The sequence below is a fragment of the Leptinotarsa decemlineata genome, unplaced genomic scaffold (assembly GCF_025532065.1).
Source record: "Leptinotarsa decemlineata unplaced genomic scaffold, Ldec_3_MD MMD2_P_RNA_scaffold_4, whole genome shotgun sequence".
Lineage (NCBI taxonomy): Eukaryota > Metazoa > Arthropoda > Insecta > Coleoptera > Chrysomelidae > Leptinotarsa > Leptinotarsa decemlineata.
In genome coordinates this window covers 2,988,794-3,015,698 of record NW_027412531.1, presented here as the reverse complement: position 1 = coordinate 3,015,698, position 26,905 = coordinate 2,988,794, and the positions used below count along the sequence as shown (strand labels likewise).

The following is a 26,905-nucleotide window of genomic DNA, read 5'->3' as shown; positions in this document are numbered from 1 at the left end:
ACCTTTAATCAAGCGGAACACGGCCAACTCCCGCCAAACGGTCAGCTCCGGCTAAAACTGATGAAGCGGAGAGAGGGAAAAGAGGATAGGTGAAAGCTCTCGAATGACCTATAAATAGTCATTCCTTAGAGAAATAACTTCAGTCATCACCCAAAGACAGTTGTGGATACTAACAATCGGAACGTCGTAAAGTAACTTGGCTTGAAATCTTTATATTTTCATTTCTTGTTGATAGTTCAATTCTCAATTGGAGCTTGTATTTTATTTCATGGTAATTTCAGTTTTTCTGCTTGATATAATTGTTATTTTTTTAGCTAATCTTTTCAATTTTATAGATTTTTCAGGGATTTCAAATAATTTTATATCATATTAGACAACGGAAGTCCAAATGAATGAAGTGAAAATAATGTTTTATGCCAGTATTATATTCATGAAAATATTGGTTTTGTTTAAAAACTTCTTCATTTTTCAAATAATGTTCTACACAATCTGCCTAATTATCTGAAAGAACAAATCGTTCAGGCCAGTCTTTCTTCACCAACACACTAGGTTCATGTCGGATATAATCCAACGCGTTTTGTGATATTAGCCAGGGGAGCAGTTGTTTTCTGATTGGTGTAGGTAAGTGAAAACTGGCCTAAACGAATTGTTTTTTTGGATGATTTGATTTATAGCCAGTCTTCAAACATGCCCAGTTAATAAAGGATTTGGGCCATTAGGAAACGTGGTTGGTTAGTACCTCATCTAAAGGCAGAGGGGCAATGGCAGATATGTTGCTTGTCATTCGTTTCAGCTCTGTTCGAGGTATGATACTCTGAAAGAATTTGAATTTTGGTTATGGGAAATCATCGGACGCTACTTTGCACTGAGGAGAGGCCAACTAGCCAAGAACCGGTCTGCAAATGTACCCGTTCCAATAATTAAAAAACAATTCTAGCAGACTGGTTAGAACAATTTGTTCAGGCCAGTCTTTCCTCATCTACCGTATAGGTGACGAGCTGTCTCTGTCCCTTTGTAGCATTGCCTACAGTTGAGATCTTTTTTATATAGTCCCATTTTGTTCAAGTAGCCTCCTAATGGGCAGTGTCCAGCGAGTAGCCCCAAAATTGTTCTGAGCCGGTCCCTGCTTCGTTGAAGCCGTTCGGTTATCTTCTCGGGCGGCCTCCGAGAAGACAACTGACGGTTTTTCGTGTGTATTCCCAAGTATGTTTTTCCAGTATTCTTTATTTCCTCATAGACCCACCTTCTGGTTACCAAAGACTGATACCTTCACAGCTGACTTGGAGCCTATATATGCAGTTGATGACACGTGTCTGGCACACTCATTAGCTTATCAATTGCCTGCTATGCCTGCATACCACGGTACCCAGTATTTGGTCAATATATTCCTGTCCGATGGTTTCCCCAGGTCTCCATGGTATTCCCAGACTAGTTTCGATATCATTTTGAGCAGATAAAATCACTTTTATGATTTTGTGAACTCATTCTGCTTTTTCCCTGGGCCGACGACAATATCTGACTCGATGTAGTTGTCCAGTAGGCAATGCTATGTTCCTGATATGTCTGTAATGAAGGTGGCTCTGATTAGAATTTATGTCTTTGAAAGTGTGAAACATTTAAGGAGGTGATTCCTCATCGGAAAAAGATAGGATTTTTCATAAAGAAACTCCATTGGAGTTTTGGAGGGGTACATAAAATTTGTATAACAAATGTTTCCACAAGCACTGAAAAAGTTGAAACATTGAAATTAACCTGAAGTTTTGCACTACCAAAAAGAAACTTATCCAGTAATTTATTTGGTTTACCCCCTGGTTGTAAGGGGTGGAAAACGCAACCCCTAAAACTTATTTCCAATGTAACTTTTTGTCTTATTATTTGTTTATCATTTGAGAATTCATTTCCGATAGCCTGTCTTTTGGGTTTTTTGTCCGAAATAAACCAGTTCACAGCAAAAAATTATTTTACGAACAACTACAGAGATACATCGTCATAAATGCGAACTGGATTTATTGTTATTTTATAGTTATAGAAAATGAGGCCCAATTGAATTATCTCCAATAACTCCGAGCCACACGTTAGGAGAAAACTTTTTTTGTGGTTACTTTCGACAATGGCGTGAGGGTTTTCATCAGCTCATATATGGTAATTATGAACATTAATAATCTTGTCCCGAGAAAAACTACATTCGTCTGGGAATTCTATCGTCTTCAGAAAGTCACAATTTCTTATAATCATTTCTAGCATCCAATTGCAAAATTCAAGACGGTTCGGAAAGTCTCGCGGTAACAGTGCCTGTACTCGTTGCAGATGGTAAGGGTATAAGAGTTGTTCCTTCAAAATTCAAAATACAGTCATATGATCAATATTTAGCTGGAAAGCAATCTTTCTAGTACTAGTAGTAAGTTGTTGTTCAATCAAATTAAGTTTCCTCAATCTGTGGTGTTCGTACTTCTCGATGGCGACCACAATCCTGCGTTCTCTTGTCGAATGAACCATATTCTCGTAATCGTTGATGAAGTCGAGCAAATATTCTATGTGAAGGATGCTGCCGTTGAGGACACATTTCAGCATATCTTCTAGAAGCTTCTAACCCATTCCCCTGCGACAGATCGTAAACGTAAAGTTTACGGTCTGTCGCAGTTATCAATGGTGAGGTCTATTAAAACTGAGGAAGACCATTCATAAAACTAAGTCTGGGTACCGAACATCCAAATTGTATCCAACCCAGAAGTGAGAGCTCTCCGATTGCCGCAAAATATGTGATAAATCTTATTTTCAAAGGTTCACATCTCGAAAACTGTACATTTTTTAGCTTCAGCTGTAAAAACTTTCAATCGGCGCATCAAGAACTACAACATATCAAAATTTTGGCAAAATACACGGCAAGCCATTTCCTATCAGAAATGTAAAGGGTCTTTTGGAAACATTTTGCCAACCGAAACAAAAGTTATCTTGATACTCATTGCAACACCGAAACAACCGTTAATTTTCAAAGAAAAAATCGCACTCGGCCAACAGGTAGAATTTGGATTATTTCACCTACTTGCTGAATTGTTGTCTGAAATCATTTGAAGGGATTGAATTACATCAATTTTACAAAATAAAAATCATGTGGTGCCCTGATATTACTACGGAAAATAGTTGCTCATTGATATTCATTGTCAAGTTGACAATATTGTTGAAAATTCTTGTTGTATCAACCCCCAGACCAGTTTTCATTGTTGTTTCAAGTATTGTTGTTCCTTGTATCACTGTTGTGTTCTTTTGTTTCTACCGTGTTTTTGTTCCCATTGTGTTCATTGTTCCTGTGTTTGTGTTGGGTATTGTTCTTGTGTTCCAGTTGTTTTCTGTTCATATTTTGATATTTCTGAAGTTTCTATTTTAACTGATATCAGCTAATTTTGATTCACAAATTTCAACATTGCACGTTTGTCTCTTCAAAACAAATTTAAATTATTTCAATTGTTGGCGAAGGCGTAAGGTCTTATTGTGAACCAGCCGCTGAATTTAATAGAAGACACACGCTAGAGGTAACTGTACACCCTGGAGGTGTCCATGAAATATATAATCTTTTCGTGAGCATCGGCCATGTAACAATGGACATAAAAATTGTAAAAGAACATATTGAAGATGATGATACCATATTGGCGGCTTATCAAGCTGATCCTAGAATTGGTTTGAGAAACTTTATCGCTTCAACTCAATATGAGCATATGCATTGATATCAGTCATTTCCTCATTTGTGTATGCTATTTTAATAACAAGTGAATTATTAAAGTAACAAATTAAGAACAGAACAACAACACACAATTATTATCAATTCAATTTCGAAAATTCACAAACTGACAGCGTCATACCAATTTAATTGTCCCTATTATGATTAGGATTAGTTTCGTATTTTCGCATTTATGACGATGTATCTCTGTAGTTGTTCGTAAAATAATGTTTTGCAGCGAACTGGTTTATTTTGGGCAAAAAACCCAAGAAACATTTTTTGTTTAGAATGAAACTGGCTATCGTAAATAAATTTTCAAATGTTAAACAAATAATAAGACAAAAAGTTACATTGGAAATAAATTTTAGGGATTGCGTTTTCCACCCCCTACAACCATGGGATAAACCAAATAAATTACTGGCTAAGTGTCTTTTTGGTAGTACAAAACGTCAGGTTAATTTCAATATTGTAACTTTTTTAGTGCTTGTGAAAAAATTGTTATACAAATATTATGTGCCCCCTTTAAGGGGCAGTATCTTAACAAGGGATGCTCCAATGAAGCTTCTTTATGAAAGATCCTATCTTTTTTTCGATGAGGAATCACCTCCTTGAATGTTTTACACTTATTTAGTTACACCCTGTATATCCCAGAGACAAACTCATAAACTGAATTATACACAATTTTTGAGTAGAAGATGCGGTTCTTATTGCACCATTACTGAGCAAATGCCATCTAGTCTCGACGAATTATAAGGCCGGAATTATTTTTGATTTGATTCTCCAGAAATTTACTAGTTTCTTTGAAACCAGCCAATTCTTTCTGGGTGTCCTTTTAGAGACCATCAGTACTGAATTTTTCGTGATTCCGGTGTTAGATTTTCAGGAAGGTACCTGAAAGGTTGTTACAAAATGTAAACACTGACTTTGTCTTGTATTAACAGAAACAAGGAAAATCCTAGACACAAATATACCAGGTTACAATATGATTTACAATGAAGGTAATTACAATCAAAATGATGGGACAATACTTTATATAAAAACAGTTATGTATTCGATTTTGATACCATTGAAATAGAAATACCAAAGTTGTACCATGGTTAACAAACTCTTTACCGAAAATGATTAAGAAAACGAATTGTTTATTCAAAACTATTAAAAACCTGTTACAAAAGTTTAAAAAACAAAGTTACCAATTTGATAAAAACCACCAAGCAAAACTACTTTAAGAACAAAATAGAATACAAAAAACAAGATACCAAACAACTATGGAATATTGTGAAAGAAAACACCGGCACTAAACCTAAATCAACCACAATTGAACCAATAAGAAATGGTCAGGGAGTACTCTTAACAAACAACAGAGACATAGCCAATGAATTCAACGATAATTTCGTAGATATTGAAAAGAAATTGGCAAATAAAATAGTCAAAAATAATAATCTCGTTTTTGATCCAAACATTTTACCAATTTTTTTTGTCTTAAATGAAGTAAACGATTTATTCTGCGATTTTAAAAACAAAAAGGCAGCAGGAAAAGACGAAATTAGAGCCGAACTGCTAAAATCAATATCACATTATATACTAGATCCTTTAGTTTTCATTATTAATAAATGTATATTACTTGGTGTGTGACTCATTCAAAACTGCAGTAGTGAGTTATATCCATAAAAAAGGAAATAAAGGTGAAATCACAAACTATAGACCAATCTCACGTATCACCCATCTGTCAAATATCTTCGAAAAATTGCTAAAGAAAAGAATAAACTCATATATAACTAAATACGAATTGATTTGAAACAATTTGGCTTCAAAGAAAAAACCTCAACCGAAGACACGATTCTTGAACTGACAGACATTATATAAAAATCGTTAGAGAAAGGAAAACCTTCTTTATGTCTATTTATAGATCTAGCGAAGGCTTTCGATACTGTCGATCATCAACTACTCCTACAAACTCTAGATAATAATGGTATCAGAGGGAACTGCCAAACGCTTTTTGAAAGCTATCTTCAGAATAGAATGCAAGCTGTGCGAATTGCAGATGCAATTAGCAATCAAAAACAAATAGAATGTGGAGTCCCACAAGGTATGGTACTGGGTCCTCTGCTTTTCAATTTATATCTAAATGAATTATTCAATTTGGATAGCTTTGAGAAAATAATTGGATACGCAGACGATACTGTAATATTCGATGAGGCAGACACTTGGCTTGATTTAAAAAAGAACGTAGAAACAGATTTCCACTTGCTCAAAAAATGGTTTGACTAAAGGCTCCTGACAGTGAATCTAAAAAAAAACTTATTTTTCTTCAGCTGAAATATATCCAACGATAGTCCATTTGAAACTCTTGATGTCGACGAACAAGGAAAAAACTAAAAATAGATTCCCTGAGAGAAATCAAATACTTGGGCGTCTATATACACTGTGTCCGTAAAGTATGGAACAAATTCATTTTTAGCTAAACAGGTCATTTTAAGAAATAATCCTGAAACACGTCGATTTTTTATGTTAATTTACCGTATTTTAAAATAATAATCTAATATACAGGGTGAATTACGTTCGAGTAATGACGTCACCATCATTTTTTTTAAATGGAACACCCCCATTTTGTCTCAATTTTCGGATTAATCTAGCTGAGCTTATTCCAAAAATGTACCACATGTTGATTCCAATTGGTACAGGGTGGACAAAAATACAGTAGTTGTGTGTGTGCTAATAAAGTAACGCGTAACATTCTTTATTAGGTAAATTAACGATATTATCAAAAATACTTATTGTCTAGCGGACAGAATATGCTGGAATACATGACTTTATATTAAATGTTCGAACTGCAGCCCTTGCTGTATTTGACAGTAACCCAAACGGTGTACCAATTCTTGTTGAACCTTGTGTATGGTTTCTTGCGTAATATTGTTTATTTCTGTTCGAATTTTCACTTGTACATCTTCAATATTTGCTGGTTTCGTTTTATAAACAACATTCTTCAGATGGCCTCACAGAAAATAATCCAAAGGATTTAAATCTGGTGACCTCGCTGGCCATTCAGTGGGTCCACGTCTACCAATCCACCTGTTCGGAAAAATTTCATCTACGTACCTTCTAACATCTACAGCATAATGTGGAGGTGCACCATCCTGTTGAAACCATAAACTTTCATCAAAACCTCCAGGATTACGTCTGCTGGAAAATAAATTACGTAAAGTAGGTACGAGATACCCCCTTAAAAACTCAAGGTACTTTGCCCCGTTTAAATTACCTTCGATAAAGTAGGGTCCAATGATTCGATTTCGTACAATTCCAGCCCATACATTTACCTTTTGAGAGTATTGTGTATGATGCTCACGCATCCAGTGGGGGTTTTCTTTTGCCCAGTATCTACAATTCTGACAGTTAACCTCACCATTTAACGTGAAAGCGGACTCATCAGTAAAAATAATGTTTTGTATCAAGAAAGGGTCTCGGTGACATTTATCCATCATTTCTTCGCAAAATTGGAGTCGTCTATCGGGATCATCTTCGTTTAATTCTTGCAAGAGTTTGATTTTATAAGGATGCCATTTTTCAAGCTTCAATAGTTTGTGTACCGTTGTTTTGCCAACACCGATTTCGCGACTAACTTTACGAACAGAAGTGTGCGCATCTTCTTCAAAACTCAGTAAAACATCTAATGCTGTATCAGTATTTGCAGGGGGACGACCTGATTTGCGTACATTTGCAACCGTACCAGTTTCTCGAAATTTCGTTTCCAGCTTACTGACTGATGAACGCGTTATAGGTCTTTCTGGATATTTATCATTAAACAAATTGCACACTTCCATCTGAGTTCGCAATCTGTCTCCATACCCAATCATCATAAGTATTTCAATTCTTTGTTTTACACTTAACTCCATTTCTACTTCCAATTAAATCTAAGCAATCATTCGAATATTCACGAATACCAAAAATATTGTAGTACTAAACTGTCACTGAACATCAATAAATTAATAAACAAATAATGATATTTCACAAAAAACTAGACGACTATATTTTTTATGAATGTAGATAAAAAATAATTTCTTTCATATTCTGTCTGCTAGACCACAAGTACCAAACATGTTTGGAAACAGCTCATTTTTATTACTCTGAACATGTAGCAAACTACGGGGTGTTACATTTAAACCGATTGCCGCTAGACAATAAGTATTTTTGATAATATTGTTAATTTACCTAATAAAGAATGTTACGCGTTACTTTATTAGCACACACACAACTACTGTATTTTTGTCCACCCTGTACCAATTGGAATCAACATGTGATACATTTTTGGAATCAGCTCAGCTAGAGTAATCCGAAAATTGAAACAAAATGGGGGTGTTCCAAAAAAAAAATGACGGTGACGTCATTACTCGAACGTAATTCACCCTGTATATTAGATTATTATTTTAAAATACGGTAAATTAACATAAAAAATCGACGTGTTTCAGGATTATTACTTAAAATGACCTGTTTAGCTGAAAATGAATTTGTTCCATACTTTACGAACACAGTGTAGATAGAAACTTAATGTGGGACTCTCATATAAATAATATAATAAAAAATCTGCAAACAATGCTTCACAACGTCTGTTCCTTGAAAAATTACTTACCTCGCAAAAAACTTAATGTAGTTCCCTAGTGGAAAGTCATTTGAGATATGGTATAACAGCATGGGGATCAGCTCTGCGTGTACACCTCAATCACCTAGAGGTATTACAAAGAAGATTCATGAAGTTGATCATGCCGATAAATTCGCGTTTCTCGTCAGATTTCCTGTATGAAAAATGTGAAATTATGGATATGACACAATTATATTACTATTGTACAAACGTGAAGTATCATTTCAGCAAAAATAAAGCATTATCACGAAACCACGACTACACAACATCGCGACCAACTAACCTATCTTACTATTGAAAAGTAAATTCACAATGAGCATATTCTTTCAGAGCAACTAATTTATATACTTATACAGTGTCACCATTAAAGTGCGCACCATTTGGGAAACTTTTTTTTCGAAAAGTTTCAATGAAGTTTAACTCCATGTATACATAACAAACTCATCATGGAGTTTAACTCTTCTGAAAAATTTTTACTTATACGGATATTTTTAGAGAGAAATTAAAAATGTGCTATAAAAATTTTAACATGACTGGTGCAAAGTTTCAATCACTTGGCTATTTTCTTAAACAAACGTCAGTACCTTCAATTTTGAAAAAGCAGACACAAGTCAAAAACTGCAATAAGTATTAATGAATTTATTAGAGTTGAAATCACATTGAAATTTCAATATTCAGTATTTACAGATTATTTATAAACACTAACTAGGACGGTAAGGATGCTTAATCACATTGAATACAATTTTTAAGTAGGTCTTGACAAACAGGAAAGAATAGAAATAGTTTTAATATGTAGTGAGAATACACCATACCGGCAAGTAGCTAACATTTTTAATGAACGGCATCCAGGAAAAAATGTTCAACATACTACTGTGTCAAGGATAATGTCAAAATTCAGAGAAACAGGATCCGTAGCAAATCAATTTAAGAAAAAGCACACTCCAAGTAAATATGATGAGGAGGCCCAATTTAACATTTGTTTAAAAGTTATTGAACACGGGCAAACGAGCATAACCGATATCATAAAAAATACCGATTACAAGAGAGAAAGTGTTAGAAAATTTTTATTAATGAATAAATTTTAGCCTTACAAGCCAAAATTTATTAACACATTGAAAGAACGAGATTTTGATGTCCGGGGTTTTCATTCTGGTTTCAAGGAGAGGGAGCAGAAAATGTAAAGTATCCGTATAAAATTTTATGGACAGATGAGGCAACGTTCTCTTCAAATGGATGGTGGGCCCAAGAAAATCCCAATTTCACAGTTGAATGTGGTGATCAGTATTCCTTCAAAACTAATGTATGGTGTGGGATACTTAACGACCAAATAATTGGGCCCTTTTTTTTAGGAAAAATTTATCATCCGTCGGTTATCTCAACCTTTTGAATAATGACGTTAGTGAAGTTTTAGATAATATGCCTTCAAATATTAAATACGACCTATTGGTGCGCCATCAGCTTGATGGCGCACCAATACATCACACGGTTGCTGTAAAACAGTCCCTCCAACAAATGTTCAGAGGCAAAGTTATTGGACGTAACTGGGAACATTATTGGCCACCTAGATCACCCGACTTGACGCCTTTAGACTTTTTTTGTGGGGTTACCCGAAACAAAAAGTGTACCGAAGTAGACCATTTACTGACATACAACATCTGGAAAATACCATTCGCGAGTGCTGTGCAAATATAAATCCCCGATTTATTAAAAATGCAGTTACAGATGTCAGTAGAAGGACCATAATTTGTATTGAAAATGGAGCACGACATACTGAAATGTAGGCTATAAGTGTTTGACAACCTCATTTACATCAATATGTAATTTTTTGTACCCATTTGTATTTTCTATAATATTATTGTTGTTTAAAATCTGTAATAATAATAATAATAGTTCTATCGAAATTATTTGCATTTTTTTTAGTTGCCTCTGCTTTTTCGGAATCAAAGGTTTGTTTAAGAAAATATCCAAGTGATTGAAACTTTGCACCAGTCATGTTAAAATTTTTATAGCAAATTTTTAATTTCTCTCTAAAAATGTCCGTATAAGTAAAAATGTATCAGTCCATGATGATTTTGTTATGTATACATGAATTGATGACAATTAACCGAACTTGTTTTTTAAAATAAAGGGAATATCTGTCAAAAATAAGCAAAACGTTAACTTTATCCTAGTTGCATAAAATTTGGCATGTGGATATAAAATTGCCGTAGACACAACTTTTTCAAGTAACTTTTTGTTAAATTCGATCTAAAAATGCACTTTTTCAATTTTTTTCAAAAAAAAAGTTGAATTTGACAAACACTGAACGTCAGTGGGTCGCAATTGGCCGCATAATTTCAAGTTAAATTTAAAGCACAAACAAGTGCTTCAAACAAAAAGTTTCCCATATGGTGCGCACTTTAATGATGACACTGTATAACACTGTACCTCACAAAATAAAAAATTCTTATTCCAAACCAATATTCAAAAAATAAATAAGAAAACACATTCTCGAAAAGATTTTTTTTGAAATCTGTTAGAGTGAAATAAGTTGGTCTTAGTTAAATGTATCCCAAATTTGTGTCATACTGTATTGTAAATAGCATAATTTTATCTGTATTGCCTAAGATTTTATCTATTTGTAAATTAATATTTTATTCTTATAGTAGGTACGTGTAATATTTGTCCAAGGTTTTATTCTATTTTTCTCATTTTTTGTTTATCTAGTATTCAATCGGCTTATTTTACATCAAGCCGAAATATAATTTGTTCAACTATAACATCAAATTCACAAAATTTTATGAAATATTCCGTAGTTTCTACTCCATGAACGCCATATTTACTTTTTTTGTGTTCTGCATGATTTTTTTGAGAAAATATCTACTTTTTGAGTGATTTGCAAATAATTGTTACAAAACGTTCATTAATTGGTTTAAAAATTGACAACTTCACTCGCAAATAAGTCGAAAAATATACACTTTCAGGAAAAACTTAGAAACAATAAGTTGCTCAGAATTTCTCAGCCAATTCACTTCCGGACCTACCACCCATAAGAAGGGGTAGCATCCACCCCCAGGGTAACAGCTATCCCACATACAAGATCAACTTTGAAGTGCAGATCAGACTACACCGTTAAAATTTTTCCTAATACTGAAATCATCATCATGAATCACCTCGTTTTTTCCATGAGTTTTTTTGCTATTCCTTTTCCTCTATATGAATCATCTACTGACACAGCATCTATTATTATACATCTGTCGCACTCTGGATATTTATCGAAAGTGTTCACTTGGCTGCCAACATAATTGAACAGATTGAGAATCTTCGAGAATTTCTCATCTTTGCACTTCCATGACCTCCTTTGACCCTTTTCTAATATAGAATTGAAACAGACTCCTATCAGTTTTCCCTCATGTATTGCTAGTAGACTCAAACCATTATCAAAGCCATCCATATAAAACGTTTCCAAATCCTCGTTGATTGGATTTTCCTCTGTTACAACTTTCAAGTATGCGTTACAAGGTTCGTCTTTGAAAAAGAATATACGTAAAAATTGTAAAATTTTTTCTCTGTCTTCCGTCTTGGCTTCTTTTATTTCAAATTCGAAAGGAACTGTAGACATGATGTTCACTGAAAAATAATTTTTGAATACTGAAAAAGTTTGGTAATGCAAAATCAGATCAAACGCTTCTCTAAACATGAATGTTCAGTACAGTAAAATCTCTATTCCTCTACTTCATTATATATTTCAACTATAGATTCAGAAGTCAATAACCTAGGTCAGATATTTTTGATACATAAATAGCTGAATTCATTTTTCAGGAACTGAGAAACGACTGTGATGGAAGTGTATAGTCTATCTATTCCCAATTGGAACGGCAATAAAAAGATGAGTACAGTCATAAACATTTCTTGCCTGTGGCCCCTAGTCGCCCAGATAATTAGTAAACGTGCTATCAAATGTAGTTGAGAAGTAAAGGCTCGGCTAGCTGGACTGGCTGAATACTAATTTTTTGTCGTTTCACAATATTTCTTTATCAGTGCCGTGTGTTCGTGGGGTTAGGTGAGGTAGTGAGTGGTTTTGCAAACCGATTTTTGAATACTTTTTCTAGAGATCAATTACTCTAACACCAAACTAATATTTTTGCACTAGACGCGCGTTTCGCTAACAAGGTTAGCAACTTCAGGAAAAGCAAATTGATACTGAATCTAAAGACAAGGGTTAGCTGTTTATATACCTAAATATACAAATTAATTTGTCAACAAAAGGTCTGGAGACCTTTTGTAACAAATGATAACATAACGTGTGGGGAATCCGTGTCAATCGACAGGGATCCGGAATTTGAAAATAAGAACTTACATGTTCAAGTTCAGCGAGTAATTTTAAATATTCATGAATGCTTGAAGAAGGAAAACTGTCACACTTCTCAGAATGCTATTGTGAATAGAATATGCGAATTAATGGAATCGACACGCATTGTTCATTGTTCATTAACGATTACGAGAATATGGTTCATTCGAAAAAAGAACGCAGGATTGTGGTCGCCATCGAGAAGTACGAACACCACAGATTGAGGAAGCAGTACTTAATTTGATTGAAGAACAACTTACTACTAGTACTAAAAAGATTGCTTTCCAGCTAAATGTTGATCATATGACGGTATTTTGAATTTTGAAGGAACAACTCTTATACCCTTACCATCTGCAACGAGTACAGGCACTGTTGCCGCGAGACTTTCCGAAGCGTCTTGAATTTTGCAATTGGATGCTGGAAATGATTAGAAGAAATTGTGACTTTCTGAAGACGATAGAATTCACAGACGAATGTAGTTTTTCTCGGGTAAAGATTATTAATTTTCATAATTACCACATATGGGCTGATGAAAACCCTCACGCTATTGTCGAAACTAACCATCAAGAACAGTTTTCTTTTAACGTGTGGCTCGGAGTTATTGGGGATGATTTAATTGGGCCTCATTTTCTACCTCCTTGATTAAATGGTGAGGCATACGTTCAGTTTTTAAGAGAAGTGCATCCAGTACTGCTAGAGGAAGTTCCTTTGGGCATCAGAAGGGATATGTTTTTATGCATGATGGGGCTCCCGCCCATTTTAGTCAAGTAGCACGTCAGCATTTAACTGAAACATATGCAAATCAGTGGATAGGTCGAGGAGGACCACATAACTGGCCCGCTCGATCCCCGGATCTCGATCCCGTCGATTTCTCTATTTGGGGCTATTTACAGCATTTGGTTTATCGTACTCCTGTTCGCGATGTGGAGGACTTATGAAACCGCATCACCGATGCGTGCAAGGTAATCAGAGAGACTCCGGGAATATTTGAGCGAATGCGTGGCTCAATGCGCCAACGTCTAGACGCATGGGTAATGTCTTAAAGTAAACATATTGAACATTTACTATGATTTCTACATGTTGTGTGTTTTGTTATTAATAAATTAGTTTTGTTTATTACCCTTTAATCGTTTAATGCAGGTACTAACTACAAAATAACAATAAATCCAGTTCGCATTTATGACGATGTATCTCTGTAGTTGTTCGTAACATAATTTTTTGCTGCGAACTGATTCATTTTGGGCAAAAAACCCAAGAGACAGTTTTTGTTTAGAATGAAAGAGACTATCGGAAATGAATTTTTGAATGGTAATCAAATAATAAGACAAAAAGTTACACTGGAAATAAGTTTTAGGGGTTGACCACTGATGTACCATGACTGATGTACTGAGTTTTTATAATACGTTTCTCAATAAATAATGGCATGAGAATGAAGTGCCAACTAGGTGCTCATTATATATTTATAGTGAACCTAGATTCCATAATTGCTATGGGGTTCATAGACATGAGAACCACCATGACTGATGTACTGAGTTTCTATAGTACGTTTCTCAATAAATAAGGGAAAGAGAATAAAGTACTAATTAGGTGCTCAATAGATAAATAACAGTACACCTAGATTCTATAATGTCTATGGGGCTTATAGGTCGGAAAACCAATATGACTGGTGGACTGAGTTTTTACAGTACGTTCCTCAATAAATAATGGCAAGGAAATAAAGTGCTATAAGTGCTCACTAGATATTCATAATAAAACTAGATTCTATAATGCCTATGGGTCTCATGGATCTGAAAACCACCATGACTCATGTACTCAGTTTTTATAGTATGTTTCTCAATAAATAATGGCAAGAGAATAAAGTGCTAAATAGGTGCTCACTAGATATTCATAGTGAACCTAGATTCTATAATGCCTATGGTACTCATGGACCTGAAAACCACCATGACTGATGTATTGAGTTTTTATAGTACGTTTCTCAATAAATAATGGCAAAACAATGAAGTGCCAATTAGGTGCTCATTATATATTTCTAGTAAACCTAGATTCCATAATTGCTATAGGGCTCATAGACATGAAAACCACCATGACTGATGTACTGAGTTTCTATAGTACGTTCCTCAATAAATAATGGCAAGAGAATAAAGTACTAATTAGGTGCTCAATAGATAAATAACAGTACACCTAGATTCTATAATGCCTATGGGGCTTATGGATCTGAAAACCACTATGACTGGTGGACTGAGTTTTTACAGTACGTTCCTCAATAAATAAGGGCATGAAAATAAAGTGATGATTAGGTGCTCATTAGATATTTATAGTAAATCTGGATTCCATAATTCCTATGGGGCTTATTGACCCGATAACCAACATTTGATTCAACATAAGAAGTAAGAGATATTATCTTAAACACACTAAAGAGATGATTTCGAATTTTTATTTTTTTACTATAGTAATACCAAATATTTGTACTCGCAGGGTCTCAGAGCTTTATACATCTTCATCTGTTAAGCCGACAAAAAAGGATCAGAGCTTCTTTAAAGAGAATTGAATTTCCGACAAGAATAGAAGCTTCAAAATTTGATTCAAAATCATTTTCGTAGTTCTACTGAAAGAAAACGGAAAAAAAATTTCGTGTTATTCAGAAAGAAAATTATGAACTTATTGACCTCCATAAAGAGTTGAGATATCGCGCTGCACTTCTGAAAGAATTTTTGTGACATTCTAAAAAAATGTCTAGACGGTATGCGAAAGACTTTTTATTGGATCACTCCATTCATATAGACGAACCAGTTTAAAGTCATCTTGCTAAGTCATCGCTAATAAAAAATAATATGTTTTTAAAATAAGAAAGTTAGGACTCTCTTTCCAAGTGTTTTCTGTAAAAATGAGGATCAAAACGTTATTACATTCAATTCTTGACATTGTCATAGAAATATATTATTTTCAGCTTCCTCAGCCGTGCACTAACGAAATGAATCGGATACCAACCCAATAAAGAACATCAACCATGGAAATTTTGAGCGCGAAAGTCAATAGGCATTATGTAACTCAGGTGTTCCATGAATATCTAATGAGTACCTAATTAGCAATGTATTCTCATGTCCTTATTTATTGAGGAACGTACTGTAAGAACTCAGTCCATCAGACATAGTGATTTTCAGATCCATAAGCCCCATAGCAATTATGGAATCTAGGTTTACTATAAATATCTGATGAGTACCTGATTAGCACTTTATTCTCATGCCCTTATTCATTGAGGAACGTACTGTTAAAACTCAGTCCATCAGTCATGGTGGTTTTCAGGTCCATGAGCCTCATAGCAATTATGGAATCTGGGTTTACTATAAATATCTAGTGAGCACCTAATAATCACTTTATTCTCTTGCTCTTAATTACTTAGAAAAGTTCTCAGTACATCAGTCATGGTTGTTTTCAGGTCCATGAGCCCCATAGGCATTATAGAATCTAGGTTTACTATGAATATGAAGTGTGCACTTAATTAGCACTTTATTTTGATTGTCTATGTATGAGTTTACGAGCATTTCAAGACTTTATTGTATATTGATTTTTTTTTTTACTCAAATCAGGTATCCCAATTTTTTTTCCGCTTATACACGGTCGTTTTCATCTTAATTTCTTGCAAGCACCTAATTAGCACTGTATTACTACGCTTAGTTTATACCTGATTGAGCATTTGTCCTCGTTTTCGAGAGACCTGATTCTTAGATCTGGTGTTTCCTAGTATAGCTTCGGAAAAAACTTCAAAACAATTATAACAGGCAGAGAGGCATGAAAGGGAGAACCTCCAATACTGAAGAAGGTGTAGGAGCAGAAATCTAGATAACTAAACCAAAGACAAAAGTCTCACTAAGCTTAGGTAAAAAAGTGACGATATTCCAGGCAGAAACGGCAGCAATACGTCACTGCGCAGAAGAGTTACTAAGGCAAGAGTTCAAGGGAAAGACTATTGCAATATACTCTGATAGCCAAGCAGCTATAAGAGCAATTAGCTCCATGCAGGTCAATTCCAAACTGATCTGGAACTGCTTAGAAAAGCTACAAGAACTAGGTAGTCAAAACAGACTGTCATTAGCCTGTGTACCAGGCCACACAGAATACAAGGGCAACAAAGGGGCTGATTCACTAGCACGAGAAGAAGCACGATGCTCCCCCATTGGCCCAGAACCCTTTTGTGGTACAGCAAAGGCGCTGCGAAAAACTTGTAACAGCAACTGGAAGAAAAAACAATCTCAAAAATGGTGGAATAAGGCGCCGGGTATGAGACAGGCCAAAGAGTTCATTAAAGAGCCATCGCAAAAATTCACGGAGTACCTACTAAGTCTGAATAGGCGATCAACTAGAGTTCTGGTCGGGCTATTGACGGGACACTGTAGACTCAACAAACACATGAACAACATCGGACTGGCAGACACAGGCTTTGCCAAGAGGATGAGGAAACCTCAGTACACATACTATGCTATTGCGAAGGTCTGTCAAGGATAAGGTTTGCAACATTAGGATAGGAACAACCACAACCCTCTCAATATATGGGGAACTTGAGGTCTGGCCTATGGAGTCTAGTTACAAGGACGGGCCTAGACAAGGAACTCTAGCAAACATGAGGGCACACACAATAGACCTGCAAAGATCGCAGTGTAGTAGCTGTTCAGCACAGAAGTCCCATCTTAATCTAATCTAGATCTGTTGTTGAGCGAAATTGGAACCTTTTGTTTATTAATTAGAAAATTTTACGATCCTCACCGTTTAGCACTTAATTAGCACCTAATAGTGTTTCCTCAACATTCATTATTTTATTATTATTTTCATTGCGTTGCTTATATCACATATTGCTAGCAACGCAACTTTGAGTATTGAGGTGCCGTGTAAGTTACAGAACACCTAATTTTTGACTTCGGTACCTAAAAAGTACCTAATTTTGGCATTTTATAAATGCGATTTCCGTACTCTGCGTCGCTGGCGTAACAGAGCTTTTTTTCAACCAGTTGGATTACTGCCTAAATTCGGAGAAAATTCTCAAAAATAGTATGTTTTCTATCTAGTCTACTTTGTTGAGTGCAAAGTAGGATTTAACCTAAGTGTGATGGTGAAGATGTCTGTCATATTATTCACATCGTTTTCCATTCATGTTTCCTTTTGTTATTCGTCTCGTAATATCAAAGCACACTTTTGTTCTATTCCAAATTGGGGTATGGATAATAATCGCTGGACTATAACCATTCTTCCCAATATTATTTAAGAACACTTCGATCTATTCGATGTTTTCCAGTATATCTATGTTGATATCAACATATTATCAACCTCTGCTTCTTGTTTTGCGTTCTCAAATAATTATGAAGACAATTGTTGAAATTTTTTGGACATGTGGAGGGAGATCTTTATAGTGCGGACGACTTCAATATATTTTCTGTAATTATGTTCAATAATCATGTCATGAAACACTGGGCTGAAGACATTTCTATCGATAAAATATACGGACCAGTTCATGATGAGTCCTCTTGACTTTGATAAACGTGATAATATTACAACTGAAGGTCTCTCCTTCAAAAAAACTCCAGGACTATATAATTTAATTTTTCTCGATAAACCTGAAGACTATAATGAAGAGGATCAAGACTACTACGACGGCCACCACAGTGATATCTCATAAATCAATAACAAAATGTTTGGAGTTAGAATTAATTCCTTTGAAATTGATGATATTTTTTCAAATGTAATGCATTATTTTTCCATATATTTTCATGACTTCTAAGAGATTTTGTTCCATTACTGACTTCGTTATTTTCTAAGTAAAAAAATGAATTCCAAAGTCGAAATTATTCCTTGATCTCTGAAGCTCGAAATTCTAGCAGCTCAACTAGTTTTCATATTGGAAAAACTTAGGATTATGCCAATGTACGATAAATCTAGTTATGTTGCATTTCTAATAAGTTATATTGCAATCCACAAATTGTTATAGGAATCCATTATAGAATAGCCAAACAAACTATTCATGAAATTTACTTACCAAATGTATCAAATAATTTGATTAGGCAAAAAAATGTGAACCACGAGATACACTTTTGCACTTTAACAAAATAGTTCATTCGAAATTGAATATCACCATAAGATAAGATAATATTTCATTTTACGTAATATTTTACAAACTGAAACACTATATCAGTATCTTCTTCTGCCTAAATTCGGAGAAAATTCTCAAGAAAGGTGTGTTTTCTATCTAGTCTACTTTGTCAACTGCAAAGTTGGAATCAACCCTATTAAGTGTGTTGATGAAGATGTCTGTCATATTATTCACATCATTTTCCATTCATGTTTCCTTTTTTGATCCGTCTCGCAATATCAAGGCATACTTTTTTCCTATCCCAAATTCGGGTATGGATATTAATCGCCGGACTATAACCATTTTTCCCAATATCATTTAAGAACACTTCGATCTGTTCGATGTTTTTTAGTATATCTATGTTGATAATTATAATGACATATAATAATTATAATGACAATTATTGAAACTTTTTGGACATGTGGAGGGAAATCTTTATATTGCGAACGACTTTAATTTTTTCTAGTAGATGAACAAAGAGACTTCTGGCCCAAAATCCCATGTATTTTCTTATGGAGCTAAACTTTTTGCAATTTTTAGGTCAAACGAGAGTGGGTGGAGAGAAACGTGACACATAATCGATGCAGGATGGAATAAGTATCGGAGAGATTCAAAGGGCGTGGGCCCCCTTAGGACTTCGCCCCCTCGGTCCCCTCAATACTTTGCCTCAACCCTTGGCCCCCTTGTGACGTACTAGTCACGTGATTCTGATTAAAAAAAATGTTTCGGTATAACATTTAAACCCAGGACGTCGGCGTGATAGGTTTTGTCCTTAGCCTCCACACCAATGTGGAAAATTTGAAGTAATTACGAGTTGTTGATATTTATAGCGGTTGTTTTGTCGGGACCGAAATTGACTCATTCATTATACCTAACCTCATTTCTGGATTTCCGTAGAATTTTAGGGAAGTTGTAACGTCACTTCCATAACAAAATATACTTAGATTTGGGGATGAATTGATGTTTCATATAAAGGTGTCTTTGTCAGAGTTGTTTATGGAGTGATGTCTGTTTCAAAATTGAGCATGAAGGGTTTGGAATACGACTCGATGAAAATTGTATATTGGAAGCGCGAAAGTGATATATTAATAATGATGAATGATTAGTCAGATTTAAGAAAAAATATGACAGTTTAGTACTTCAACGTGCGGTACCTCAATGTGTAAAGGATGTCTCAAAATACATCTCTTGAAAAAACTTGGTATCAATGTATACACTGGACGTCTCAAAATACATCATTTAAGAAAAAAACATGTCGGTTTAACGAAAGTCTAGCGTTCTAACATGTCAGAAGGACACTAAGTCGTATCTTCGTTAACCAAGTTAGCATCATAAGGAGAAGGACGAGATAACACGCAGAAGTGTCAGAGTGTTACGTGTTGTGGAGTTAACGTGAGGGCAATGGGGGAGCGAAGTATTCGATGAAGACATTTCAAAATACGCTGTTTTACGTACGTTTCGACCGTTTTACATGCGTTTCAACAGTTTTGCGTACGTTTCGACCGTTTTACATGCGTTTCGACCGTTTTGCGTGCGTTTCAACCGTTTTTCGTTGTATAATTCTTATGCCGCACCTGGTTGGAATATTAAGAGCCTCTCTAGTTCTGAGGTATATTCCCAGTAAGTGGAGAGAAGTACGAGTAGTGTTTATACCCAAACCAGGTAGGATGGACTACACATTACCAAAAGCATTCCGACCAATTAGCCTCACGTCGTTATTTTTGAAAACTATGGAGAGGCTATGTGAGCGGTATATGAGAGAAGAAGTACTAGTTCACAACCCACTTCATCCAAATCAGCATGCATATACTCCGGGAAGGTCTACTGATTCGGTCCTTTACCATGTGGTGAAAGATTATTGGACAACAAAGAATCCACCCAGGGTATATTCATAGATATCCAGGGAGCGTACGATAAAACAACCTTTCCAACAATTACCCAGCAACTACACTCCAGGAATGTACCTCTAGTAGTAGGAGAATAGATACTCAAGATGCTCTCTAGTAGAGCAATAAGTATCAATGTAGAAGACATCACAGTGAGAGGATTGGTCATGAGAGGATATCCACAGGGGTCTTATCACCCCTTCTCTGGAACATAGTTCTGGATACCCTGATTAATCACCTAAACAATAATGGATTCTATACAATTGGATATGCAGATGACATAGTTATCATGCAGACCGGCAAATTTGTGAACACACTGTGCGATAGAGCGCAGTATGGGCTCAAATAGAAACATGGTGTAAGGAAGACTCACTGTCAATCAATCCCAAAAAGACTGAGATGGTCTTGAGATGGTTTATCGTGCTCAAAACCTACCGAATTTTTCAAAAGCAAACTAAATTCCTCTGAAGAGATGAAATACTTTGGTACTATCCTCGAGAGGAAGCTAACATGGAACTCTCACCTGCAGAGTAGAGCAAAACGAGCATATGTGCCTTATGAGCAATGTCGGAGGACAGTGGGACGCGCATGGGGTCTTTACCTCGAGTGGTCACCTGTATCTACACTGCAATAATAAGAGCTATGTTAACGTACGGAGCCATTGCACGGGGACCGAAAGTTCTTCAAGCAAAGACCATCCATTTCGTATGAAAACCCGTTCACCGCATATATTTCAGTTTAATAGTTGGGCGCTTGAGGTCGCTGTTTCTCCCGTATATTTTCATTCGTGTATTGCAAAGGTGGCTTCTATTTAATTGCTGCGTGCAAAGTGAGACCCGGAGATGTCACAACATAGCGCTGTCCTCTCTTTGTCGGTGACTTTTTTAGTATATATGTTCACTCGGAACTAAGAAATACTTACGGTTGTATCAATGGTTGAAAACAGTTAATACCAATGGTTGGGAAATTAAGGAGACAACAAAATGGTCTTGTATACGAATGTGAAATTACTGATTCAACTCATTTTATTTCATTTGTTGTTTTTGTTTTGGCATCAACGACTTTCGAAAAAAATATGTAGTCATAGGCAGATTCGAACTCAAGTCCAGCTGGCACACTACCGCTGTGTTATTTCACAACTTGTATTGCCTTACAATTTTTTATCAATTGAGAATGTTGAATTTCTCACTTCAAAGAATGGTTGAGTTTTGAATAATTGATCGAAAACTGAATGAAAATGTATATATGAATACAGCCAGAACAAACCTCCAAGTTGAAGATTGAAATTATCCATTATGAAAACTCAGGTTGAAATTTGTTGTCAGAACTTCTTGTACTGATTTCTATTCCGTTGTAGGCAAATTAAAAAATGGAAAATTCAACTCAAGTAAAATCTCCTTCGACTTTTATATTGATTTTGATTTTTTAATTTCATCCACAAAACTGTTTCTCAATTAATAAAATACATATGCGTCTGTAACTATAACAAAAACTTTGCTCTTTTGATATTGACTACCAAAGTCATTAGCTTCTGCTGAGTAGTGTGTGTTAATAACTATCTGAGCCACCTGGGAGCATCATGGCTATTTGTAGTTCCGTCAGCAATGTTACGAAGTAGAATCAATCCACCATCTATAAGATACATTCTCGATAAATGTAGAGCAACAACATTACTTTTTCTACTCGGTAAAAATAAAATAGCGCAATTGCAAAAGCTTCAAAATCGGGGCATGCGATTAATATTGGGATGTAGCCGTTACTCAGCAATTAAATCGATGTTACAGTGTCTAAACTGGTTTTCAGTTGAAGAACGTATATTATATATGACTATGATCTTTATATTTAAGCTACATAAAGGATTGCTACCCAATTACTTTCAAAAATTCTTATTGAGAAATAATGAAGTTCATGATTACAATACGAGAAGAAATAACAATTTTTACATTAATAAAACTAACACTAAATTTGGAATGAATAGTATATTTCATAAAGGCTTAAACGAATTCAATAAACTACCACAATTTGTAAAAGAATCTAATTCAATAAACCAATTTAAGTCATCATTAAAGAAGTATATTAGTGACAGCTCATTATGATATTTGTAATTTTTTTATTTTTTAATGTGAACTAACCTAATAATCTATAGATATGTATGTATATTTGGTTTTCCTTGAAAGGTAGTTCAAGATGTTACTATATTTACATAGTTAATGTCGTGAGATATTTATGAATTTGTAATTTTTCTCTTTTTGTATATTAGGCTTGCCTACTTAATAAATAAATACAAATACAGAGATAATTTGAAAGCAATTTTTCATTTAATAATTAATAACGAAGCTTGACTTCGTGATAGTTAGCTGTTGGAAGCTGTCTATATACCGGGTATCAAAAAAATCATATATAAAACATGTGACCATTTCTATCCAATATAGCATGACGTCACATACAGAAATATTGTCAACCTCGATGTAGGATGAAACCAATGACGAAGTTTGCTTAGCTTTTCAATAAAAGTTTAAAAACTGAAATTTTTCACACACCCACGTATTTTTTATATTTTTTTTAAACGCCATTGTTTACATAATTTATTTCGAAAATCTAAATAGCAATTTGTATTTTTTGAACTTCGACTTCGAAGTGACTATCTTATACTACAAAAACATGTCGCAGATACTAATCTGAACAGCACATTGTCAGTTTTTGCAGTAAAACAGGTACACTTCGATTCCAAAGTTCAAAAAAGATCACTTCCTATTCAGATTTTTGGGATGAATGTAGTAAAAATGGCATTATTTGAAGGCAGTTGGGAGTTCGTACATTAGTGGAAAATTTCAATTTTTGACTATTATTCAAAAACTGAGAAAACTTCGTCGTTAGTTTCTCTTTATATCGAGTTGTTTGACGTCATAGTACCGTCATATTTAAATAGAAATGGCCACATGTCTTATATCGTTGAAAAAAAAAATTATTTCTGATCAAATGGTTGAAAAAAATATACAGAGTCCTATTGAAAATTCTTGACTTGCTTTTATTTCCGGTTGATCCTGTGAAGATTTTTATTATAAAAAATATCAGCTCCGAAGAACTCCGAATTCAAAATTTTTCACTTCATAAACAATGTACAGTGTACAATGATTTCGTTATCACCCGGTATAGCACCTTCACAAGAGGGATCGACATACCCACTTTCTATTCATAGTCTAGTTCACATGTACCATTTTCTCTTGAAAATATGAAAATAGTCAATAGCCAATACTTAAATGAATAATAGAGCTAAACCTCAAATAAAAAGTTAAATTTGTTAATGAATTGATAATAAACAAAAATACTTGAAGCTTTATTGTCATATCTGCAATAGTTCAGGAGTTATTATGATTTCATAATATCGGATGAAAAAGACAAATTTCAAAAAAAAAACTTTTTTTTTTCAAAAAAAAAACATATATGGCTACTTTTATTACATAGTTAGCTATTTTTTTTTAATAAATGGAAGAAACTAATTCATTTATAGCAAATTATGTTTCAAATGAACAATCAAAAAACGACATTTTTTTTTTAACCTCGAAAAACAATAGAATTTATGATTTTCAGAAAAAAATGGTTGCCTAATTTCCAATATTTGGTCGCAAAAAACGATTGTTAATAAATGAATGCATTTTTTAGCAATGAATAAATGTTTTAAATTTACTCATTTCATGGTCCCTGTGATGTTTAAACAAGCCAATCGCTGTATTTGATATAATTTTTGGATGGCCTTTGCTTATAGAACTTTCGGTCCCCGTGCAATGGCTCGGTACGTTAACATAGGTCTTATTATTGCAGTTTAGATCCAGGTGACCACACGGGGTGGTTGACCCCATGCGCGTTCCACTGTCCCCCGACATTGCTCATAAGCCACATATATGATGTTTTCGCTCTTCTCTGTAGGTGAGAATTCCGTGTTAGCTTCCTGTCGAGGAAAGTAGGTACTACCTCTTCAAAGTAATTTAGTTTGCTTTTGAAGATTTCGGGAGGTTTTAAACACAATAAACAATCTCAGTCTTTTTGGGATTGATCGACAGTGGGTGTTCCTTACACCATGTTTCTATTGATTTGAGCCCATCCTGCGCTCTATCGCACAAGGTGTTCACAAATTTGCCGGTCTGCATGATAACTATGTCATCTGCATATCCAATTGTATAGAATCCATTATTGTTGAGGTGATTAGTCAGGGTATCCAGAGAAGGGGTGATAAGACCCCTTCCTGTGGACATCCTCTCATGACCAGTCATCTCACTGTGATGTCTTCTACATTGATGCTTATTGCTCTACTAGAGAGCATCTTGAGTATCCATTCTCCTACTACCAGAGGAACATTCCTGGAGTGTAGGTCCTGGATATTTGTTAGAAAGGTTGTTTTATCGTACTCTCCCTCGATATCTATGAATATACCCAGGGTGGATTCTTTGTTGTCCATTGATCTCTCGATTCTGCCAACCACATGGTGAAGGGCCGAATCAGTAGACCTTCCCGGAGTTTATGCATGCTGATTTGGATGAAGTGGGTTGTGAACTAGTACTTCATCTCTTATACACCGCTCACATAGCCTCTCCATAGTGTTTAAAAAAACGATGTGAGACTAATTGGTCGGAATGCTTTTGGTAGGGTGTAGTCCATCCTACCTGGTTTGGGTATAAATACTACTCGTACTTCTCATCCTTTACTGGAAATATACCTCAAAACTAGAGAGGCTCTGAATATTTCGATCAGGTGCGGATAAGAATATCCAACGAAAAAACGGTCGAAACGAACGTAAAACAACGTATTTTGAAATGTAGTCGTCGAATACTTCGCTTCCCCATTGCCCCACGTTAAACCAACAACAACCAACTCCCTGACACTTCAGAGTGTCATCTCCTCCTTCTCCTTATGATGCTAACTTGGTTAACAAAGATACGTCTTAGTGTCCTTCTGATCAAATCTGTCTGTTTTTCCGTTAACCAGCTGTCGCACCCCTACGAACGACAACCCTCAGAAGTCGAAACTTGTGCGAGCTAAGGATTAACGAGGTCTTGCCTTTTAACGTGTGATTCCTAACATGTTGGAACGCTTGACTTCGGTTAAACCGCTGTTTTTTCTCAAATGATGTATTTTGGAACGTCCTGTATATACACTGATAACATTTTTCACATTCGCTCACAGTCGCTTCCGTGATATTTGTTAATATTAAGTTTAAACGAAACCATTCCATAGACTTCAGTTCATTAAGATTAGTTAGACAAGCTAACAACAACAGACATCTAGATGCTTACGAGAGTGTAGAAATAAGTAAACATAATAATATTATGAATAACTATGGTGGACCAATGTCTATTAGTATACTATATAGCTTGTTGAAATGATTTTATTGGAACCCACAGGACATATTTCGATTTATCCTTTCCAAAGCTTGTCTATCAGATATATTCCTCACAGTTATAGGGGGTTGTGGAGAAACATTATTTAGAGTCCTAGGGGGCTGTAGAGAATCAATCATTCCTCAGAGCCGTAGGGGACTGTTTGGTATGATCAAGTTGTTAGAAACTCAAGTCTCTAAATGCACAAAATTTTAACTATCAGATTCACCTGACTATTACATAAGGCCACATTGTAAAATAAATTCAAGACTAGTAGATAAGTTTTATCCCAACACCAAATCGCTATTTTTAAACATCGACACGTGTTTCGATCACCAAGTGATCATTTTCAAGAGGAAGATTAAACTTGTAAAATCGTAAAAATAATTTAAGACAATTAAGACGCAGGTACCTGGTAGAGGTATCTATGGTATAAATAAGGACAACATTGTATGTATATTCAGATCAATCTTCCTCTTGAAGATGATCACTTGGTGATCGAAACACGTGTCGAGGTGTTGAAATAACGGTTTGGTGTTGGGAAAAAGCTCCTGTAAGATTCATTACTACACCAAAGGTTCCAAACAGTGTGTCACAAAAATTTTACCTGCAGAACAAAACATTTTTTGTTAAAACAGGAGTCTTTTAGAGGGATTAAAAAAATCGTCATTGCTTGGAGATTTTTTTTAAGACTATTTTTTTCCCATACATTTTTATTAAATCTTATTTTGACACTTGATTAGTCTCTTATACCTTGTGGATTCATCGCAATAGGAGTAAATGATTCAAGTATCGACTTGGATGAATTGAACCACAATATCAAATAACTTTTATAATTTTAAAGTAAA

The 26,905-nt window shown here is 35.0% G+C and overlaps 1 protein-coding gene across 1 annotated transcript in view; it reads right to left on the bottom strand.

Annotated features, from left to right (window-relative positions):
- LOC111509399 (arylalkylamine N-acetyltransferase 1) overlaps nt 1-18,858 on the bottom strand; it is a 44,533-nt gene extending 25,675 nt beyond the window's left edge. The window contains exons 1-2 of the mRNA XM_074186677.1: nt 18,704-18,858; nt 11,501-11,957 (exon numbers count right to left, since the gene is read on the bottom strand). Of these exons, the coding sequence (XP_074042778.1) occupies nt 11,501-11,957; nt 18,704-18,782 (536 nt within the window). The 5' untranslated portion in view covers nt 18,783-18,858. The remainder of the gene's footprint in view (nt 1-11,500; nt 11,958-18,703) is intronic.
- Between the last annotated feature and the right edge of the window lie 8,047 nt (nt 18,859-26,905).